The following is a 22,437-nucleotide window of genomic DNA, read 5'->3' on the forward strand; positions in this document are numbered from 1 at the left end:
GTCGCTTTTTATTTTTCATTAATGAGAATAAGTTTACATATATTGTTCTTGCTCTTTGGTAATCAACATGTGCACAGCGGTGAGAAAACCCTGGTTTTTGGAAATAATTTGGGCAGACACCTCATTTTGGACGGTGTTTTTTTACATCTCTTCCTTCTTTCTTTTTATATAGTTTGTAAGATATTTCATGTGGAGATCTCAGGGATGTTTTCACATGTTAAGAAGACTGTTTTGTTTCTATTTTGGGCATTTTTTAGTTAAAAAATCGTCTGTTGTATAGCTTGTACTCGGTGCAGTTTTTCTCTTGACAAATTGCAACCAAATAGTTTTGAGGTAATAATGTCTTGTAAGGGAGTACATAGTTTTTAGGGCGGGTTTTAAATTGATCTCTTCAGTGGAAACTGAGTTTTCATTCTACCAACTATTCATATCAATCGTTTTTTGCTTTTTTTTTTTTTGCCTTTTTTGGTTTTTTAACCCTTTCATTTCGTCAGATTGGTACAGTGATGGATATGAAATGGTTAAACAATCCACTATTGACATCCAGTTGTGTTTTTATTTCCATCAAACTGTATTACAGACGTTAAGACGTATACGACGAACATACTTGTTCTTTCCAGAAGTAAATACAAATACTTGTGAGCTAATTGCCCAACTTAATCCGCTTAAGAGTTAATCAACCAGAAGTCTGCCTAACGTAGCCCTTCTGTTTTCTCCGTCAACATTGATACTTCTGCTTATACAAAAACTACGCGAAATCAATAGAACTAGAACGAGCTATGAAGATAAAAAATTTTATAACTGTTCTTTTGATGCTAGTTTTCTCTACACTCGCTCAAGGACCAACAAGCAAATCCATACTCCGCATATAAGCCCGCCGCAAGTATTTTCACCGCACAGCACAACTGCGACCACATGCACACATAAGCTTTCGCTTACACTAGCAATTCCAATCTTCGTTATGTTCATTCACTTTATAGATACAGATAGCTAAGCACAAGGACCACATCACCGTCTTTTCACTGGAAGACCGAAAAAAATTGCAGCACACTTGTTGACTCTGGGGATGACACTTTCTCATTGTCAGATTTGTTCCTTGTAAACCCAAAAGCCGAAAATCTTCTGCCACTCCGTTGTTTGAGGAACTTAAGTAAACAGCCATACCCCGAAATATATTGTGTGCATCTTTTTTCCAATTAAGTTACATTTTTGAAAGCATTAAGATGCTAAGAGACTTAAAATTGACCAGCCCTGATGTCTCTATCCAGACGATCTGCATTCAATGTGCCAGGAAGTTCCCTGAAATCTTCATTGAATATTGAATACGCACTGCAAGATCAAAAACGAAATTTGAGCTACTTCTGATCAGAGATAAAGGAAGGAATGAAAACAGCATTAACTGCTCCAGTAATTAGAAGGAAAAGCATGTTGAAATCTTTTCCAAGAGGAATATATCAAGGAGGGATAACTCTAGCACCTAACATCTCCTTGTTGTCTCTTTCCAAGGTTCAGAAGTATGATCAAAAAGCCAGTCCCCAGTATCTGCATGCAGTATAAGAGCACAAACCAACAAGTGAAAGTAGTCAGCGTATTATGTTATTTCCCAACACCAATAGTACTTAAACTATTCGCTAAAAGCCCCCCAAGACATGCAACAGAATAGTTCCCTGGAAGTTTAACATGAAAAGTTTATCCCAATACCGTCAATAACGAAAGTGAACTTACATACAAGGGACCTAAATCCCATCTGTGAGCTACAGGTGCCAATGAAAACCATAGGAATATGCAAGCCCATGCCTTCAGACTAATAGAGAAAATCGCTATCAACAGGAAATCTGCCGAAATTGATATGATAGGTAAGCAATCTCATCTGCATATAATATTCATTTCCAGAAGTTAATTGAATTTCATATGAAAGTCTACCTGGAAATCTTAATTTGTCACGGAGAAAAGACACCATTCTCCTCTTCCACCGGCTTGATGACTGTGGCATTTGAAACCTCTGCTCCATACACATAAAAAAGTTAATCTAAAGGAAAACTTAATTTTACTTTGAAAATAATAATAATGATTTACTAATGATTCAGAGCGAAAAGTTTATCTAACCAGATCTTCCTCCTCCTCATCGTCCTCTTGAAGATGTTTAGCAGGAGGTTTTGGCACGACTGCTACCACGAGAGAATCTATCGAAACAATGGAATCAAATTTTATTTAAATAGGAAGGTATAAGAAGCAGCAATCAGATAAGCTTTAACGCAAATGGAAAGAGGACAACAATGCAAGTTTCAATGTCATCATTTGATACAACTATGTCATGTCACATATGGAGATCATATATCGACAAAAGACTATAACTAGCAGATGTTCAGAAATAAACCGCAAATGCAATTTCCAAGGTGAAACTAAAATTTCTAACTGAAAATAAAATTACAAGTTGCCACGAAACCAATTGCATAACTACAACATATTCTACAGTTATAATGTGAATCCCTTTCTCAATATGTGCAAAGAGCAGCTCTTGGTCCCAACTTCCTTGACGAAATAAGACAAGAAATATTCACTTGTTATTTTCTTGACACAATACCTAGGAGTACTACAGGAGCTTGGTTCAATATATATAACTAGGGAAGTGGTGTTTCATGAATATACATGGATAAGCATCCATTTACACCCCAATTTACAAATATATTTAGGAAGGAAGTTTAGTCATACCATAATGTACAAGAACCTTCAAACATATAAAGAAGAAATTTTTGATTTAAACTCATTCCCACTTTTTATTTTAAAAACCGACCGACTCCCTTTTTATTTACAGGGATCGACCCACTTCTCGGCCACGTCAGCATCGTGGCCGCGAAGTGGGGTGGTTTTTTTTTAATCTCGTTGCTAAATAGTCGGGGTTGCCAACCCCGACTATTTTGCTAATAACCCCGACTAATTTAGTTTGTAAATTAGAAAAATAGTCGGGGTTGGCACCCCCGACTATTTAGCAACGAGTTAAAAAAAATCGCCCCACTTCGTGGCCACGAATTGAGGCGCAATTTTTTTAAACTCGTTGCTAAATAGTCGGGGTTGCCAACCCCGACTATTTTGCTAATACACAAACTAAATTAGTCGGGGTTGCCACTATTTAGCAACGAGATTAAAAAAAATCGCCCCACTTTGCGGCCACGATGCTGATGTGGCCGAGAAGTGGGTCAATTCCTGTAAATAAAAAGGGAGTTGGTCGGTTTTTAAAATAAAAAGTGGGAATGAGTTTAAATCAAAAATTTCTTCAACATATAAACCTAAACACGTCCTCTGCAATTTTATACGCAAATCCCATTAAGACAATTACAATTTCTCTGATATCAGGCAAGCTCTCAAGACAGGAACAAGCTTGCCTCCGCATATGCCAGGTAGATGCTCGCTATATTGCTTGCTCTTGAAAAATGACAACGCCTACGTGACCAAGTCTTCAATATCCACACCAATCACAAACGCAACGCTAAACCATGAGAATGGGTCCATTGGCTATTGGCACAGCCGCACAACATCCCATGGCACAATGCCACTAATATGTCTCCACGTAAGGGTATATATGGTGGTCACCCTACTCTCCTTTCTTTCTTACACCCCTCATTCAGCTAACTTTCAATGCCCGATGTCAAATGACACACACCGGAGGGTGGGGTAGTCAACAGAAAATGATTTGATCTCTAGATGCAGATCTTGAAGGATATATGAACTGTTAAGTCCTTCGGTTTTCTGATCTCAATCTATTCATGTTATTCTGCACCAAATATGCGTCCTCTTCCTCTAATGCAGGTTTTTTCTACTAATTTTTGACATATGGTGTTCTTCTAGAGCTCATCCTTATGTGCAAGTGTATCATTATATACCCAGTTCCAATCCAATGGTCAAATCTACACTTTTAAAAAAATAAGCTTTAATCAAATGAAATTTAAAATTTTCCACGAGCAAATCAAACGAAAAATGAAGAAATTACCGCCACTGTTGAATCTGACATTGACATCCTCGCCATCCTCGTTCTCGTCCTTCAAAATTTTCCCTTTCAAGATGAGCTTCAATCGGTCCTTGGGAAGCTGGCGATCTAAAGAGACCAGAGATCTCAGATCGGAGACCTAAAAAGTTCGTAGCTTTGAAGTAACATTTTGTAAAACTTGGAATTGGGGAAATTGAATTAGGGTTAGGGACATTTTGTAAAACTTGGAATTGGGGAAATTGAATTAGGGTTAGGGTTTTGATCGGTTACCTTGATGAGGGAGGGAACTCGAATCGAGGAGGGAGGAGATGGGCCGATGGCCTTGATGCTAATCTCTACTCGCTCGTCGCCGGCCATCGATCGTTCGCGCCCTTTGCTCTGCGGGCTTACGATGAGGGAGTTGTTTGATAAAAGGGCTAATTTCACTAACCCCCTCACACTTTTGGGGGTTTGTACATAAGCCCTTTAACTTTTTAATCTCACAACCCCACTCAACTTATTAATCTTACGAACCCTCTGAGTTTTGGGCAGTCTCAGAAAACCCTCATGAAGCCTAAAATTTTCAACGGACCGCACTAGATGTAATTGACAAGTAGCTAAAATGTTCTTAAGAGAGAAAACAACCTTCGATTTAATAATTTGTCGTAACGTAACTCCTACCCCATGTTGAGGGTTTTTTTTTCTCTCAAAGAGATTTTAGTTATTTATTAGTTACACGTTACATGGGTCCGTTGGAAAAAGTTTGAACTTCGGGAGTTTGTTGAGACACCCAGAGTGTGCGGGGGTTTTTGTGAGATAAAAAGTTTTGTAGGGGTTTATGTGTCAAACCCACCAAAGCTCACGAGGGTTTGTGAAATTAACCCTTAAACAAATGTGGGATCCATTAGAAACTTATCAATACGTTATTTTTCTTATTTTCAAGGTGTATTTACGTAGGGGTGTCTAAACGGGTCGGCCCGACTCGGTTCAGAAAACCGGGTCCTGGCCAGGCAAAACCGAGGCCCGGACCCGGGCCGGGTCTGGGCCAGGCCGAGCTCCGTGCCGGCCCAATTTTTTGGGGTTTAAAAGTTCTTTTTTATTTTTTTTATTTCTTTAAAAATTTAATAATACATAACAAAAAAACTAAAAAAATTTTTAATAAAAAATCATATTATTATTTATTAATCATTTGAAATTACATAAATTACAAATACAAAAAATTTTAAAAATTAAAATGATAAAAATAACTTCTTTATTAATAATCGTAAATCGTTTATAATTATAAATTTATTTTGGAATTCGTTGCATCACAATAGATGAGTACATCTCAATTAGGTTGGCACCTACTCATCTATATCACTATCATTTGTAACTGTTTCTAAAATAGTTTATTACAAATTTCCAGCTAAGAAATAAAAATAAAAATTTGATGAATATTGTTTACTCTTTATATCTATCTGCTAGTCCCAACTCTTCAAATTTATCTTTAATACCAGGCATTCGATCGATGTCTTGTGTTTTCTTCTCGTACCTCCACCAATCTTATAAGCACGTGACCGACTGTACAGTATACGGATCTAACGATGTCATGGGGTTGTCGATCAAACGTCTTGCTGTGCTGAAGGCGGATTCCGAAGCTACAGTGGAAATTTGCACTGTCAGTAACTCACGAGTCATGATGGAAAATATATGATATGAAATTGTTCTCTATACTTTTCACCATTATAAAATATCTAAACTATTGTTTTGACATTTAACTAAAAATACAGTTAAATATTGATCAATTTCAGAAACCTCCGCTGATGATCCAAGTCCAGATCTACCAGTTAGCTCAGCTACTATTACATACATATCAAAACTTTCACTTTTGCCTCAACTTGAGCTTGTAGAAACTGAAGCTGTAGATTGATGTGTAGATACACCATATTTAGCTGCGTACTCATCATATAATCTTTGAAAATAATTTCTAATAGTATTATGATAAGCAATAGAAGTAATAGTTTGACCATCATCAGTGTCTATAATCATATTACCATACAAGAAATTTAACAAACTTCGAAGGACAATATCCTTCAAACACGGATCAATAAGAACCATCAAACCAAAAATAATAGGAATAGACATAAAATATTTATTAAATTTACTTTCCATTTGAAAAATTATATTTCTAAAATAATTATCCATACAATATTTATTATTATTTTTTGAATATTTAAAACTTGTAAACCAGCTAAAGTAATTGTTTGATAATAACAATTAGATAATAACATTGTAGCATCATAAGAAACTTGTAACATCTCTTTTAGATTACTTATAACTGTTCATTGATCTTCAGTTATTCCATACATGCTACCAGAGCTAGAACTAGAAGTATAAAAAGCAATAAAATCATTTATAATTTTTTTATATTCTATTGTTACACTTAACATTGCATAAGTAAAATTCCACATATGGTCAGTATCTTTTAGAATTAGTCTGGGTTTTATATTTTTTTCTTTTACAAAATTGTTTTCATCTTTTAATGCTTTGTTCAAAAGCATTATGAACATAAGCTACTGACCTAACATTTTCTATCATGGGTTTAATTTCATCAAATGCACTTTGAACAATTAAATTTAAAATATGACAGACACACCTAATATGAAAAAGATTACCACGGCATAACAATAGCAGAGATGTTTTGATATAATCAACAACTACATTATTATTACTAGTATTATCTAGTGAAAGAAAAAATATTCTTTTTGAAATTTCTAATTTTGTAAGTTCTTCAATTATTAAATTTGTAATATTAATACTAATATGTGACTCTTCAAATACAATAAAAAAATAACTCTTTTAAACTTTTGCCAATTTTCATCAATCCAGTGTGTTGTGATACATAAATTACCAGTTTGTGCTTTTAATGTCCAAATATCAAAAGTTAAAGAAAATTTACAGTTTAAATTTTAAAAATAAGAAATTATTTTTTCTTGTTCCTCCTGATAATATTTTAAAATATCACGTTGACAAGTTTGACTAGAATTTTTTTAAATGCGGGGTAAAAACCATCTGTAAATAAATCTTCAAATTCATCATCTTCTACTAATTTAAAAGGAAGATTTATAAGAATGATAAACCCGATGACGCATTTTCTAGCTCGAACTGCGTCATAATTCCAACTACCGAGACTACCAGAAGATGAGGATTATGAGAGCATAGATTATCGGATATCACCTTGAGGCGTCTGAACTTTGTTGTGTTTATCTAAATGGCGTTTGAGGTGGTTAGTGCCGCTCTTATGATGAACTTGAAAAATATGACCGCACAATGCACACTTAGCCTTCTGGGTGAGAAGCCTACCGTGTTCATCCCTGGTGATGTCTATCTTCTCGAAAAAATTCCACACATCGAATCTTGGCATTTTAGGAGCTCTTGGTGTAGTAGAATCGTCGCCACCGGATTTGAGATCAACATCGGTAGGAGTAGGAGGAGTAGGTGTACCTTCTGTAGTAGGACTCATTTCGGTAGTTAAGTTTTGCCCTTTATAATTAGATAAGGAAGCCATTTGGTTGAAGAATTAGAGAGCTAAAGCGATTATTAGAGAGTATAAGAGAGAAGTAGATGAGTTTTAGATGAGAAAAACAAATGAAAACCTCCTCTATTTATATAGGCAACCTCCTAGACAAATGACCTAAATACCCTCAAAATTTGACCCTTTTTTGATAGTTTTTGGGGGTATTTTGGTCAAAATGCCAAAATGATCGTTTATGGCTGTTACGATCAGTCCGGCAACCAGGGCGCGCCCGGCACCTGGCCTTCGACCGTTTTTTGGTGGAACGGGCCATTGTTTGCCGTGGCCAGGGCCCACGTTCGCCAGACGAGGCGGCCCGGGTCCGGGCCTCAGCCCCATTTAGACACCCCTATATTTACGCAACTAAATTAAATACCTCCTTTATTATTGTAAAGGTGTCCCTCAGATATCTATCAACCTCTCACATATTTGATATTTCAAAAGTTACTCCTAAATCTTACTGTTGATCAATTTTCTCTTCCAAATTGTATGCATACTCACTAGTTGATCCTTCTTTTTTATTGCTAGACATTTAACTCCTCAAATAATGTACTCATTTTGCATTATCAGGGAACAATTTTCACCCGTAAATAATATAACAGAATGAGAATGTGAGGGAGCTAATATTCTGAGGATGAGGCTATCAATATCCACCAACCAATCCGTCTCATACATCCACAGACTCAATCAACAAACATTTAAACAAATCCATCCTCTTCCTCTTCCCTCTCTATGCTCTAGAAAAAAAAACCTCATCCAAAAGATAAGAAAATAGTGTTGAGCTAGAGAGAGGGAAGATAATATTATGGCTCTCAAGCTGTGGGCTTCTTCAACTGCCAATGCACTCAGGATCTCTTGCGCTGCCTCAAGAGCTTCTCCTCTCTCTGCCTTCTCCGTTTCAAGATGCTTCTCCTCTGGTACTTCATTTTGTCGATGCCCTTTAGTTTCTCTATCATATTGTTTTATGTGCATTTTTGCAGAATTTGTTGTGTCGATCATATGAGCACTTTTCTTTTCTTTTTTCTTTTTCGCTTATGACGTATATTTTTGATAGTTTTGGATGGGTTGAAGTATAGTCCTTCTCACGAATGGGTGAAGCATGAGGGATCTGTGGCTACTATTGGCATCACTGACCACGCTCAGGTAATTATCTTAATATGGTTAATAACGGATAGACCCCTTGTAGTATCCTTGTTTTGAATTTACTACCCTTTTAGTTTTATTGTTGCGGATAGACCACTGGGGTGAAATCTTTACTCTTTTACTGTCAGGAGTCTATTTGTCAAAAAACAACTACTCTTTTCTCTGAACAATTTCTTTTTTGACACACCAAATTATCAATGAACATATGACAGATGCTAGTTTAATTACTTGTTGATTAAGCGCTAATACATCTGTTCTCTGTTCAATTTATCAGATCAAACTATTAGAATCATGAACTTTTCTTAATTACATATTTTGACATACTATAAATAGGGCCATCTAGGAGAAGTTGTTTTCGTCGAGCTTCCAGAATCTGGTGCCGCAGTTTCAAAAGGAGGCAGCTTTGGAGCAGTGGAGAGTGTGAAGGCAACAAGTGATGTAAACTCCCCAATCTCTGGTGAAGTTGTTGAGGTCAACAGTAAGCTCACTGAAGCCCCTGGACTGGTAATGTACATAAATAAGACTATTCACATTCCACTTACAAGAAATATTTTTGATGTAGTTAATAACTATAACTTGTTTTTAGATCAATTCTGGTCCGTATGAGGATGGATGGATGATCAAGATCAAGCCAAGTAATCCATCAGAGATTGAATCCTTGATGGGTCCGAAGGAATACACAAAGTTTTGTGAGGAAGAAGATGCTCACTAGATGTTCCTCTTAGTTTCATATTTAATCCCGAGGGAAGTTACCAGATACAGTTTCAGTTTCTGAGCGATTAGTGATTACGATGATATCATGCATATTGATTGTGGAGATTAATGATGTTGAATCGTATGGCATTGTTCTAGTTTCTTTCACTGTTACCCTTTCTTGTGTTGTTTACTTATCTCCACCTCCGTATGTAATGCACGTGTTAGTGTACTGTATACCTTCATGTAGTTAAGCTCACATGTTGTCCTCTGTGTTTAATTATGTTCTTGATTATCTTGGTGATTTGCGTTTAGAATTAGATTTTCACCACCTTCTTACAATCTCACTTTGAAAATGGTTGACGGGTTATTAATCTGTACTTTTAACACGTAGTTACATTCGATACATCGGCAGGTTGCTCTCTCTCTTTTCAGTATACGCAATATTTTACAAGAAGAAGAGCGTATCCAATGTCTCAAACCATATAGCAAAGTTCTTTTTACTGTAATTTCAGTAGTTAGCATTTCATTCTTGTTTTCAAGTTTCAAGTTTCATCAGGTTATACTTATCTGTTGATTGTTTCTGAGACTGAGGGAAAACTCTTTTCTCGTACTCACACACAAACACACAATCATTGAAGAGAGACTATTGAAATTGCATAAAACATCAGAGCCAAATAACTCAGATAAACAAGGCCTCTAAATTCATTATATTGGGAAAATTGTTTGAGGTTGTTGACATGTATACTCTCTGCAAAGTTTACATGGATGTTTTGGCCGCCTTTATTATTTTTGCCATGCAATTGTCTTTAGGCCGCGGATGAGGTAGGTATCTCACCGGACACTGTGGGTCGCGTCTCACTAGCCTGCGTAAGTATAACTAAGAGATTTAGCACTTTATATCAATATTAATAAGTCATCAAGGTTAAAATCTTCCAAGAATTAAGTCCACATTTCAGTTGTAATCTGAACAACATTTGATTTACAACAACTAATTAAGCATGATATATACATATACGTGACATAAGCCAGTTACTTCCATTTTAGCATCTCTCGCACTGGTCAACTAAAATGATGCTGTGACATACAAATAAGATTTAACAACTGCATCGTATTTTTACAAATAAACATCCAACAAGGAAATGGTATAGTTAAAGTTAACTTACTGGTAATCAAGGAGGAAATGATGTAGGAAAACGGAGATCTCCAGTTTAGCTAAATCATTTCCAGGGCACAGCCTACTTCCTCCTCCAAAGGGAAGGAAAGTTCCTGCTTTTGGTGTGAGTCCCTGTGACCATTAAAGCATACGTGTTTCATAAATATTGACACATATACAGAATACACTTATAACGTTTACATAAATATTTAAAATTCATATTCATACTTACATCCCATCTTGATGGGTTAAACTCTTTCGGGTTCGGATAGACTTCTGGGTCCATGTGAACAGTCCTGTACCAAGTTTGCACCTTCCATCCCTTAGGTACAATATACCCTGCAATCATCATCATCACCATTAATAATAATAACAACAATAATAATATTTGATTAAAAAAATGAGGAGAAAAACAAATTAAATGAACTAACCATTGATATCAACATCCCCAGTTGCTTCTCGGAAAGCAACAAAAGAAATGTTAACAACGCGGAGTGTCTCATCGATGACCTTCACCAAAGCAAGAATAAATATGATCAACCACTCCAATATCTCATGACAAAACAGGGTTAAAATATTTACATTACATGACACATATTTGGACAAACCTTAGAGAGGTACTCCATTTTTCTCACATCTCTAAGTGTTAATCCCTTTTGTGTAGGTGGAATATTCCTTCGGATCTCCTCTTGCTCCTCCTAACAATCATTAACATGCCAAAATTAGTTCTCATGAAACTCCTTTACAAGTTTGAATATTAACTGTTTCCTTTTCTACCTTGGCTTTTTTAAAGATTTCTGGGTATTTTTGTAGAAAGACAGTAGCCCACATAGTGATATGACCAGAAGATTCATGACCAGCATTGAGGTACATAATCAAAATATCAATGATCTCTTCGTCAGTCAACTTTGCACCATTTTCATCTTCAACATCAATGAGATTATCCATCATGTCTTTTTCTTTTGAGGAAACTTTTGACTTTGTCATTCTTCTTTCATTTAGAACCGTCTGGAGAACTTCAACTAACTTCTTTCGGGCCTATATACAAGAAGGATATCATGATATAACGAGAAAAAAGTACATCAGTTCTTATTTTTGTATATTCTAGTAGAATATTTGATGAATGCTACGATTTTCTAGAATTAGTATTTGAAAGTTGTTGTGGTGTTTTCAGTCGTCAAAGTATGATCCTTTGTCAGCAACGGACAGGTATCCCCCTACATGCACTGCTCAAATCAAATTGACGGTCAGGACCACCAAGAATCCCGACATAGCCGACTCGCCGAGTCGGCATCTTCTTAGGTCGACTCGAAGGGCGGTACTTGTCGGTCCTCTTGTCGAAGACGACTCGCTACGAGCCCACTCGACCAGTTATTCCACACATCGCAGGGTCGACTCGAAAGGTGTTACTTCTCGACACCCATCGCTACAAGCCAAAGAACGACTTCAACCTTGAACCTCCCCTGTTGACAGTGCGTCGGCGTCACATTAAATGCTTGGCAAGCGCCATCATTTCTCCATTCTCTATACTATTTATGACACATCGGACCACACCGGTTTCGTGCGTCGCCCATCGTATCTCATTAATGGCGAAATAATAGCACCCATCATGCAGCCAATCCACGACCGATACATGTAAAGTAGATGCTGACTCAGCCTCCAGCTCAGGCTCAGCTAAAAAGACAAGACTACCCCACTTGCTTGGCTATAAAAAAGAAAACTATTCCAAATATAAGGGTAAGCAATTTCTCAGCATCTTTCTCCATTCCACTGTATTTTTCTCATATTCTCACTCAAGCCCCTGACTGACTTATTCCTCGGAGGAACAACAGGGGAACCAGTCCCCGTCCTCTTACGAGTTGTTACGCGTGCAGGGATGAACAACCTAACTCCAAATCAGATATTCAGAAAAGCGAACGGCCCCCATATCAACCCAATTCTTATCCTCCTCCTCTTTTAACTGTGTGATTTAAACCATCAACAAAAGCCATATGGAAATATTGGGGATGAAATTTCGCGTGTTTGCCTAACAGAAGATACTGATGTGGATGAACAACCCAACTCCAAATCAGATATTCAGAAAAGCGAACGGCCCCCATATCAACCCAATTCTTATCCTCCTCCTCTTTTAACTGTGTGATTTAAACCATCAACAAAAGCCATATGGAAATATTGGGGATGAAATTTCGCGTGTTTGCCTAACAGAAGATACTGATGTGCCAATTTCAAAAACTTCCAAGATATATCAGTGGTGCCAGAAACAAGAGGGTATATAAAATGCAAAGTAGGAGAAACCATAAGGAATTTAAGTGCTAATTAGCCAAAAAAAATATTGACGAAATTCTTACCTTCAATGCTCTGTGATAAGCAAAACCAGGGAGATTAATAGCCAAGGCTCTCATTCCATAATTCAAATCGGTATACACCCTCTCCAACGACACCATTATAGTGTCACTCTCCGAGCTTAGAAATATATGCATAATAATCCTAAAAGTTAACCTTCTCATCTCAGTAAGAAACTCAATCTCACCCATCTTCGACCACTTATCTAGAGTACTCACAACACTTTCTTCGATGAATCCGAGATAAGTGGTGAGAGCATCATAGCCATTGATCGGAGCAGATGTAAGCTTTCTCAGTCTCTTATGTTCTTCACGAACTATAAAGAGGAAAGATCTCTTTCCGATGAGATCATTAGTTGCCTTTGGCCAACCCGGCACAAAATGTTCGTCATCCATTAGAACTTGCTTGCAGGTTTCAGGAGTTGTGACTATGATTGTCGGGCTCCCAAACATGAAGGCTTTGTATACTCCACCACGGCCAAATCTGATTCATGAGCAAAAATGATCAATGCAGGTGAAATTTGTAATTTTTTTTTTGTCAAGGCATTTACATACAGTCTAGTGAAAGAAATTGAGAGTTGAGCTGAAGCCATTGATAAGATTTGAACAATTTGGCCTCATATGCGTGTCATGATCCATGAAATAGAAATTTGTGGTCATGCTCTGTATGTGTTCTATACATTATTAAAAAAAAAAGACAGGCCCATCATTACAAAATCCACCAGCTAAAAGCCTCGTGCACGCTATGAGGACCACCATGCATTAACAGTTAAAAGAAGAAAAATATCAAACAGAACAAAGTAGAAAAGAGAATATTTCAAAGGTGAGAGAACCAAGCACAATAGTACAATAGAGAGAGGACCCATAATTCGTCAGGCTAGCTCTATGCTTAAGCCATCACTGTTTTGTATCTAATTATAAACTGCATTAAAATTAACCCCCTAATTAACAAAATGTTAAGATATAGTAATTACTTTCATGCAATTGATTCTTAATAAACACCCTTTTCTTCCTGTTGATGGCTTAGCATGAATTGAACCTGATCAAGAGCAGTAAAATATGTTCGAGTAATAAAACATTGTATCTGGATTCCCTTTATCATCCAAAATTTTTAACATAATTAGGGCCATATATATTCTTATTGATCCAAAATTTTATTTAAGACGAACTATGACTGTACATTAAATAATAATTAAATAATAGACGATCATGCATGAACAAAGCGGCCGGCGTAATTCATTTTAAAAAAAAAATAAGAAGAGTGCATACATGAAAAGGGCATATACATATAATTCATTTTATTTTCTAGATAAGAAGAGTGCATACATGGAAAGGATGGGTATATTTATCAACGCCATTGGAAACCACGTGTACGCGTGCGTGTATATAGGACAAACTAAAGGTCCAGATTTGCTATGAGCATCCGTATCCATTTCTGCATGCAACCCCCTTAGGTTTATCTTTTTTGTTAAAACTTCTATGTATTTACAAATACAACCTTAATAATAATTAAATTCAATGGCAAGAAATAACTACTGATATTGTTATGAATTTCTTGTGAGGTCAAATACTACGTAGATACAGATGAAAGTCTCATAGATAACGCCACTTGTCGCTCTTGAGTAGTTGCATATTAGTGAAAATTAAAAAAAAAAATATTCCATTTTCCCACAAATGAATTTCTATAACATAGATTTAAAACATTATATTTTTGAAAACCTTGCATGAACAGTTTTTGCCCAAATAAATGGGGGCAAAAAACCAAAACTCGAAGGAGTTGCATGTAACTATATATGACAAAGTTTCTTAACTTACAAGAAGAATCATAAAGGGAACTAATTAAACACAATATTCTCTCAGACCACACAAATAAAAGGTACTATTTCATTTGTATGTTTTAACTTCGTACAATGGGTGCCACGTCATCCCTCGCCAGCGAAGAACAACCAAGACAAACAAACAAAAAAAATAAAAAAATTCATTCTCAACCCGTACTCTATACTAGTTTACTTTTTAAATCCACTACACATTGAAAAAATCATCCACACATTCAAAGCATCCAAACTAACACGCTGACCCCCCCTCCCCTCCCCTCCTCCTTTTAATCCGCCGGCAAACTAGATAAAAGTAGATGGACTTAAGAATAAACGTACGTATGGGCCCAAAAACAATTCACTGTAAGAGAATGGGTTTAGAATCACAAAAAAAAAAAAAAAAAAAACTAAAATCAAAAAAAAAAAAAAAAAAAAACTCAACCAACCTCTTAATGAAGGAGGCAATGAAGGAGTCAGGATCATTGGACTTAAACGCTCTAAAAAAACCCAACATGTTTCCGATCACCGGCCACCCGTAATCCCCCGGCGGCAGCCTCCTCCTCTTATCTACATCAACCCGCTTCTCGCACACCCACTCCTGAACCCACTTCAAGAGGGCCCCACCGACCATCACCATTATTCCTCCAGCCACCAAAGCCCACAAGCCCACCATCAGCTGATCTCCCCGCTCCTTCATTGCGGCCATTTCTGGGGTCGTGTTTGTAAGGGCGTTGAAAAGTTGAGGGGTGAACAGCGGAGATTTATAGAGAGCAGGGGAAGCAGTGGAGTTTGAATTTGCCATATTATTTAATTTGGGAAGAAGAAGAGGGGGTAGGAACGGGAGATGGGGGTGTCTATTATATTTGGGTGTGGGTTGTCTTTTCTTTTGAGGGGTTGCCAAATCTAATTTGTCATTATTTGGTTATTTATTGAGGGTTTTTCTCTTTTAACCCAAAATTTTACCCGCACTTATTAAAAAACCCATTCACTTATATACATTCATAACCCAAATTATCTCATCACATTTATTTTTAAAGCCAGTTTGTATAATACACTCATTTTTTATATTGTATTTTTCTAATAAATTTAAAATTTCTATACTACCTTTCATCCCCAACTACAACTGCTCGCTCTCTCTCTTCTCCTCCCTCTCTTCCCCCCTCTCCCTTCTTCATTTTACTTTCCCAGATAAAGCTGATCTTCATAGCCCTGAGAGGCGATTTTCAATTCTAAAGGGAAGGAAAAACAACATCAGCGTGAGCGTGAGCCTGACCAAGGGCGTCGCCGACAAGGATCAGGTGAGCCATGGGCACCACGAGCACACCGCCCACAATATGTTATCCTCGTCACTGAGAAAGAAGACAGATTTGACCCTCGTATCCAAGGTTCAATGCGGACTACTACTCGTCGACTTGACCCCAACCAGATGCCCAAGAGGCACATGCTTTGTAGGATGCCGATCCAGTGGCAGATTACGACACCAATTGCATTCAGGGTGAACTGAGAGGGGGAAACCCCCAGAGCAACGTGTACATCCCTAATTAAGGGATGGAGTGGCAGGCGACCACTTGGCGCTGCAAGTGTAAAGGCCCTAGGGATATCATAGAGATCATGGTACGCCTCGAACTCTCAGACGACGACCTTCGAGCGAATAGGCCGGAGAAGAGAAATTCTCTCCTCATTGCGGCCGGGGTGGAAGTCTGAGAAGCCATTGGAAAATTTTTGATCGCAAAGGATTTGAGAAAGTTTAGAGAGACAAGCGCTGAAGATTTAGGGCATGAATGTGTGAAGAAAGCTCTTCTTCACCCTTAATGGGCTATTTATATCATTCAAGAGGAACACATTGATTAATCTGGACGGTCGCCTCGTTTCAAAATGAATGGGTGAGATTCGCTTTAAAATCTCAAACGTTTCACACGAAACTCGAAGCGCCGCTCCCCTTTAACTCTGCACCTCTTCGCTCAAAAATCAAAGCGACGTCATAACTCTCTGATAACTGACAGCGTCATCATGTCGTTTTAAACAGTAACGTTTCACCTGCTCAATAAAGGCTTCTGAAAACTCACTAAATGACGTCTACTCGACGATCAATCGACCTGACCCTAGTCGACCCTCGGCAGTCGACACCATATTTTATAGATTATCTCAGGCACTCACCAAAGAAGTTCAGACACCTACTTACAAAAGTAGTCGACCAAAATGGTTCTATACTTAGATAAAAACTAACATATCAGAAGTGACTACTCGAGTTCAAAACGTCTCTTCTCAACGAAGGATGAGTCCCCTTGAGTGAGCACTTAAAGTTTACAAGTATATATTGGAGCTAAGTCATTCAGAAGACACATTAAGATTGCACAAATTGAGATTGCACAACATGGAGAAAGCAATTTCGGATCCAAAAATATTTCTTTATTCATTTATAAGGAATATTTATAATATACAATGTATACATCTATACAACACAAAGGCAAGAGGCAAGAAAGTCATATGAGACTAAGAGAAGTCCATCCCCGCTCCTGGAGTCGTGGGCGGGGAACCCCTCGGCGTAGCCGACGGAGGAGTCGAGCAGTCTCCTCCTTCGTCCAATTCTCCCTCTTCCTCACCAAGATCGAGTCCCCCTCCAAGTTCTTGCACCTCCACCAAGTCGTCCAAACAATTGGCCACGATAGAAGGGTAGCGAAAGCGACCGGGTAGGTTCCTCATCTCGGCTGGAAGCTGCGCCGACGGATAGTCATACTCTGCCTTGTAGACGATCGCCACTTTAGTTTTTTCAGTTAAACTTTGGCAATACTCCTCGATGATCTCCCGATGGTGAGCCTCGGACTCAAGTTGAGCCTTTTGGCTTTGAACCGCCGAAAGCGACTCCTACAAGTGGGCGACCTCCTCTTGAAGCTTGACCATCGTTGCATGCTCCTCACCCAGTCGACGCCTCGCATGCACCGCCGCCTCCTTCTCTATTTCGGCCAATGCCTCAGCGCGGTCCCTCTCCCGAAGAGCCTCCTCCATCCTTCTGGCCTTCCTCTAGCTCTCCTCCAGCTCCCACCTGAGCCCATCGACCTCGGAAGCACTCGGGACCGGTGTCTCCGTGACTCGCTCTAAGTCGGCCTTTCTGTCAGCCCTTAGGGAAGTAACCTCCCCTAGGAGCTTGAGATAAACGGTCAAGACTAGATCCATCTGGCGGTATAACTCCGCCTCCACCAAAGCGCCTCTAACAAAGTAGCTGCGAAGGCTATGGTGGAGGCCGACATCCGGGACCCCTTGCAAATACTCCTCATCCCGAGGAAGCTAGAACTACTTGACCGCCCTCTGCTAAGTCCAGCAAGAGCCCAGGACAGCCCCCCTGACGTCGAGGTGCTGATTAGGCTCGTAGCGATGCTTCAGGTCAGGCTCCTGTCCATATCGAGAGCCAACCCCTATAAGCCCGATGAGGTACTTCCTCATCTTCTCCTATTCTTCCTCTTTGATTTTGGCAACAGAGTGAGGAAAGTGATATTCTAGCCCCACGGGAGGTACTATCTCCTCCTTGACCATCTCCTTCCCCCGACGAGTTGACTCGCTGTGGCGACCGAATGACTCTCCCTGCCCAGCCAAAGCTCTGGCCTCGACTCCCTCTTCTTGAGGAGCCTCGGGTAGTTCTCCCGAGGCCGACTCATCCAAAAGAATGATGTCGGTCTCGATCATCCTTGCCGCTACTTGAGGTACCTGTTCCACATCTCTCGGCCTCCTCCGTCTATGGACGAGGGTGGGAGCAAGCTCCTCCTCGGCCGTCTCGGCCTCTGTTGGAGGAATGTCCTGACGAAGGTGCTTCATGAGCCTAGCAGATGACCCGTCCAGGTGAGCAACCAAAGAAATAGTAGGTGTGTTGCCGCTTTTGTTGTCCCTATGACCAAGGCGAAAGCTTTCTCATGATCCTTGGCAGAAGAGGCACATTCGAAACATGGACAAACCGCATGACCTAGTTGTCGAGCAGATGGTCGACTCGACGAGAGCCAACGTACACATTGATCAAGTAAAGCGCGTCTCTCTCGGTGATGGTCAACTCACCCTCCATGAGCGCCTCCTTCTTTATTTCGGGCCAGTTGGAGCAGTCCAACTCCAGGTCGTCCCCCACGATCCAGACAATTTTTTTCCAGTCCTTGTAGGAGTCAAGAAGGCCAGTAACGAGCTTAAACTTCCTCACCATTTGGAAATGATAGTGGGACTCAGTCTGGTTCACCTTCACAGCCACTAGCCGGCCCACGTCCCGCAAAGATGCATGGCTTGACCACCAACCAGTGGCAGATCACCATGAACCCCACCAAGATAGCGATGGTGTTCGGCTTCATCTGTGCCGGTGAAACCCTAGCACTGTGAACACTTGTTGGAGGAAGGGATGTAGGGGTAGCCGCAGACCAAACTCTAAATGCCTCAAGTACAGAGGACCTCGCTCTGGCCCTGTTTGGTGGAAAATTTATAGTAAAAAGAAATGAAGGAAATTTGATATGTATTCCTTTAATCTCATTTACAATTGGATTTTCTGATTACAAAAGAAAGGAGAATGATCTGGATTCTCTCCTTTGTTTAATTCTGGGTTCTTCACGGTAGCAATGAGATGCCTCCCTTGAATGCTCGCGTCGAGTTTGCTTCTCGTTGATGATTCGACGTCTTGTTTCACTGGAACGTGATATTCTCCTCACGATTTGACGTTGTGGAGAACTTGCGTGGCAAGTTTTAGAACTCTGAACGAGTTTGAAACTCTATGAAAGAGTCGATTTAACCGAAATCGGTCTATAAGCCAAGGATGAAGATGAAACTCTATGAAAGAGTCGATTTAACCGAAATCGGTCTATAAGCCAAGGATGAAGAAAGCTCCTGTTACTGATCTTCAAAGCTCCAGCATCCCCCCCTAAGATCTTTTCTTTGCTGCCAACAAGAAGGATGAAAGATCTAGCCCCGAACTAAGCTGATTTTTTAGTTATTTCTATGGGATTAAGGGGTATAACTGCCCCCTTAATTCGCTCCTAAGTGGGGCTAATGGGATGTAACTGCCCCTTAAATCATTCCTGAATGGAGTTGTGATCCTCTCAGATCGTGGGAAACAGTTTTAAAACTGTTCAACTGTGTTTGAACAAGTCAAACATAAAATCCGCGTTTTGACATGGATTCTGCGTTCAAACGTAGTGTCTGGAAGCTCGAACACCGCGTCTAGAAGCTCGGACGTACCAATTGGAAGCTGCGTTGGCAGCGTTAGCAGCTGGATCTGAGCTGCGTTTGCAGCGATTTGGAAGCTGTGTTGGCAGTGTTGGAAGCTGCGTTGGCAGCGTTAGCAGCTGGATTTGAGCTGCGTTTGTAACATTTGGAGCTGAATGTCAGCTGCGTTTGCAGCCAGGTTTGACCTGTGTCAACGGCTAAAAACCCTGCGTCTTGATGCCGGTACACAGGGAGGACTTCCACGTCTTGGTTTGAAGAGACCGTCGATTTGTAGTCTCTTTCTATCAGAGCGTTGCAAAGATCGTTATTTTGTAATCTTTGCTTTAGCTCTTTGATATGTGAGAGCCGTCAGATTGTAACTCCCGATGTTGATTGTGAAGGCTGTTGATTAGAGCTTTCATCAGTTGTTGTGAAGATCGTCATATTGTAACCTTCATCGATCTATATAAAAGTCTTCAAATTGTAGCCTTCTGGAAGTCGTTGAATTATAACCTCTATTATTGCTGTTTGATGGGGATAAGCTATCTGTTGTGATTTTTAGACAGCCTACAGGCCCATGATCGAAAATGGCCTCTGACCTTGTCGGAGCCATCAGATCATACCCCTTGGGGATGTCAAACCTCCCAGAGAGCGTCCTCACTTGGGATTGTGTCACTTTGGAATGGATCCCCACCAGGAGAGCTCGACGATCCACATGCTCAAATGCCATCAAAGATTGCAGAGATGATTGCCGGAAGAGATGAGCAGAAAAGTTCCGAGTTCTCTAGAGGAAATTTCAATAGGCAATAATCGCCACCCTCAGGGCCCTGGTCCTATATATAGGTAGTTGACTTTACAACTGCCAAAATCTAGACCGTCGGGTTGAATTCTGGCCAACGACCAAGATCGATTCTCAGAATCCGAAGCGCCATCTCATAGATCGAGACGCATCCTACTTGCCTCGAATAGCCCACAATCTGCCAATAAAAGCGTAGTTTTGGCAGTAAAAAAGAATGTGCAGTGATGTCAGACATGTCATTCTGAAGGGACTTTTCAGTTCTTACATTTAATGCACCCACGTCCATCCAAAACAACTTTCACTTCACTAGAACCTGGTTAAAACCGACTCCAAGCAAAAGGGGCCAACTGTTATGATGTTTTCAATCACCTAAGTGTAACTATTTGCCAACGACAGACGTGTGTATTTCTGCATACAATACCCCAATCAAATTGGCGTCCGAGACCAATAATGGTTACATCTCAGCCAACTCGCTGAGTCAACATTCCTTTATGTCGACTTGAAAGGCACTACTAGTTGACCCGCTTGTCGAAGACGACTTACAGCGAGTCTAGTCGACCAGCTATTCAACGCCTCTTGATGACGACTCGAAAGTCGTTACTTCTCAGCCAAGCTAAAGGACTTCGGCCTCAAGACCCCCCACTGACAATGTCGACGTCGCAGTTAATGCCTAGAAGGTGCCATCATGCCTCTAGCTCCGATAGTATTCATGACTCATCGGACCACATAGGCATCGTCATGCCTCCGATCTGTATTTAGCTCGTGATTGTCCAAATCATCCATAAAATTGTCTGTTAAGTGTCCTGCATCAGTGTCCCCTTGTTGAAAGAAGCTCGACCTCGAGCTTATATTTGCTTGAATAGTAACTTCATCGATAAATATCTTTATTAACCTGCATCGATCAACATCCGCCTTATACTTAGCATTGATTTTCTCCATTTGTTCTTTAACGTTCTCGGCTAGGACTTCTTCTGAATCAAATTCATATATTATTCTTTCCGACATCATGTTTATTTTATTAGCGGCATGTGGATGTGCAGTTAACTTCAAAAACTCCACAATATATGTTCCATGATGCTTCTCGTATTCTAGTGCTTGAAGTATCATCAAATTCTTTTTAAAATTATTCACCAACTTTGCTTCTAGGGAAGAAAATCCTGCGTCATACTCCATACACAATTCTTTCATCTCCTTTGTCTCTAGCCCTCCACCAAGCAATTCACACATTTCATCAATTGTCTCACTCTCTAATTTATCTTTCTCCTCCAACGGGACAACATCAATATGTGTAATATCACTCTCAACCCCTTTGAGAATATCATGCATATCATCCATCTTCACTATCATATCACCATAATGAATCTCATGCATAACGATTGTTTGCACCTTAGAAGGAATTTCGGTAGGGGCAGGTTCTTCTTTTTTAGTTACAACCAAGTCATAGACCTCTTCAGATTGATTCAAGTTTTCTGCTAAAGCCTCTTTGTTTGCCACCAAAGATTTCTTCTCCTTAGTAGCTTTTATCTTAGATGGCTCCTTTTCCGTAAGAGACAGAAGTACAACTCGACGTCCATCTTTCTTAAAGATATAAACATTGTCTCTACTTCTGTGGGTAGCTCTAATATCGAATTGCCATGGCCTACCTAAAAGCATATGACAAGTATCCATCTCGACTACATCACACAACACATCATCAAAATACCTGTGACCGATAGAAAAAGGTACACGACACATCTCATCGTTCTGCACATTATTGCCCTTGTGAATCCAGTCGATCTTGTAGAGAGATGGGTGTTTCTCTATC

At 39.6% G+C, this 22,437-nt stretch overlaps 3 protein-coding genes across 4 annotated transcripts; 1 reads left to right on the forward strand and 2 right to left on the reverse strand.

Annotated features, from left to right (window-relative positions):
• LOC109819539 lies at window positions 592-4,388 on the reverse strand. The gene is made up of 7 exons (XM_020385294.1): window positions 4,256-4,388; window positions 3,989-4,124; window positions 2,107-2,183; window positions 1,924-2,002; window positions 1,726-1,835; window positions 1,478-1,542; window positions 592-1,329 (listed from the first exon to the last, which is right to left on the reverse strand). The coding sequence occupies exons 1-7, from the start codon at window positions 4,340-4,342 to the stop codon at window positions 1,236-1,238; spliced, it is 648 nt and encodes a 215-aa protein (XP_020240883.1). The 5' UTR covers window positions 4,343-4,388; the 3' UTR covers window positions 592-1,235.
• Window positions 8,184-9,636, forward strand: LOC109822323 (glycine cleavage system H protein 3, mitochondrial-like). Its single transcript, XM_020388506.1, has 4 exons — window positions 8,184-8,434; window positions 8,572-8,660; window positions 8,994-9,164; window positions 9,247-9,636. The coding sequence occupies exons 1-4, from the start codon at window positions 8,323-8,325 to the stop codon at window positions 9,370-9,372; spliced, it is 498 nt and encodes a 165-aa protein (XP_020244095.1). The 5' UTR covers window positions 8,184-8,322; the 3' UTR covers window positions 9,373-9,636.
• LOC109822330 (ent-kaurenoic acid oxidase-like) lies at window positions 10,039-15,544 on the reverse strand. 2 transcript variants are annotated; one of them, XM_020388513.1, is made up of 8 exons: window positions 15,112-15,544; window positions 12,858-13,335; window positions 11,287-11,547; window positions 11,118-11,207; window positions 10,941-11,019; window positions 10,742-10,848; window positions 10,520-10,641; window positions 10,039-10,219 (listed from the first exon to the last, which is right to left on the reverse strand). In XM_020388513.1, the coding sequence occupies exons 1-8, from the start codon at window positions 15,465-15,467 to the stop codon at window positions 10,114-10,116; spliced, it is 1,599 nt and encodes a 532-aa protein (XP_020244102.1). In that variant the 5' UTR covers window positions 15,468-15,544; the 3' UTR covers window positions 10,039-10,113. The 2 variants fall into 2 exon arrangements, with proteins under 2 accessions (XP_020244102.1, XP_020244103.1); XM_020388514.1 differs by lacking the exon at window positions 10,039-10,219 and adding an exon at window positions 10,267-10,430.

Source organism: Asparagus officinalis, chromosome 8, assembly GCF_001876935.1.
Source record: "Asparagus officinalis chromosome 8, Aspof.V1, whole genome shotgun sequence".
NCBI classification, from domain to species: Eukaryota; Viridiplantae; Streptophyta; class Magnoliopsida; order Asparagales; family Asparagaceae; genus Asparagus; species Asparagus officinalis.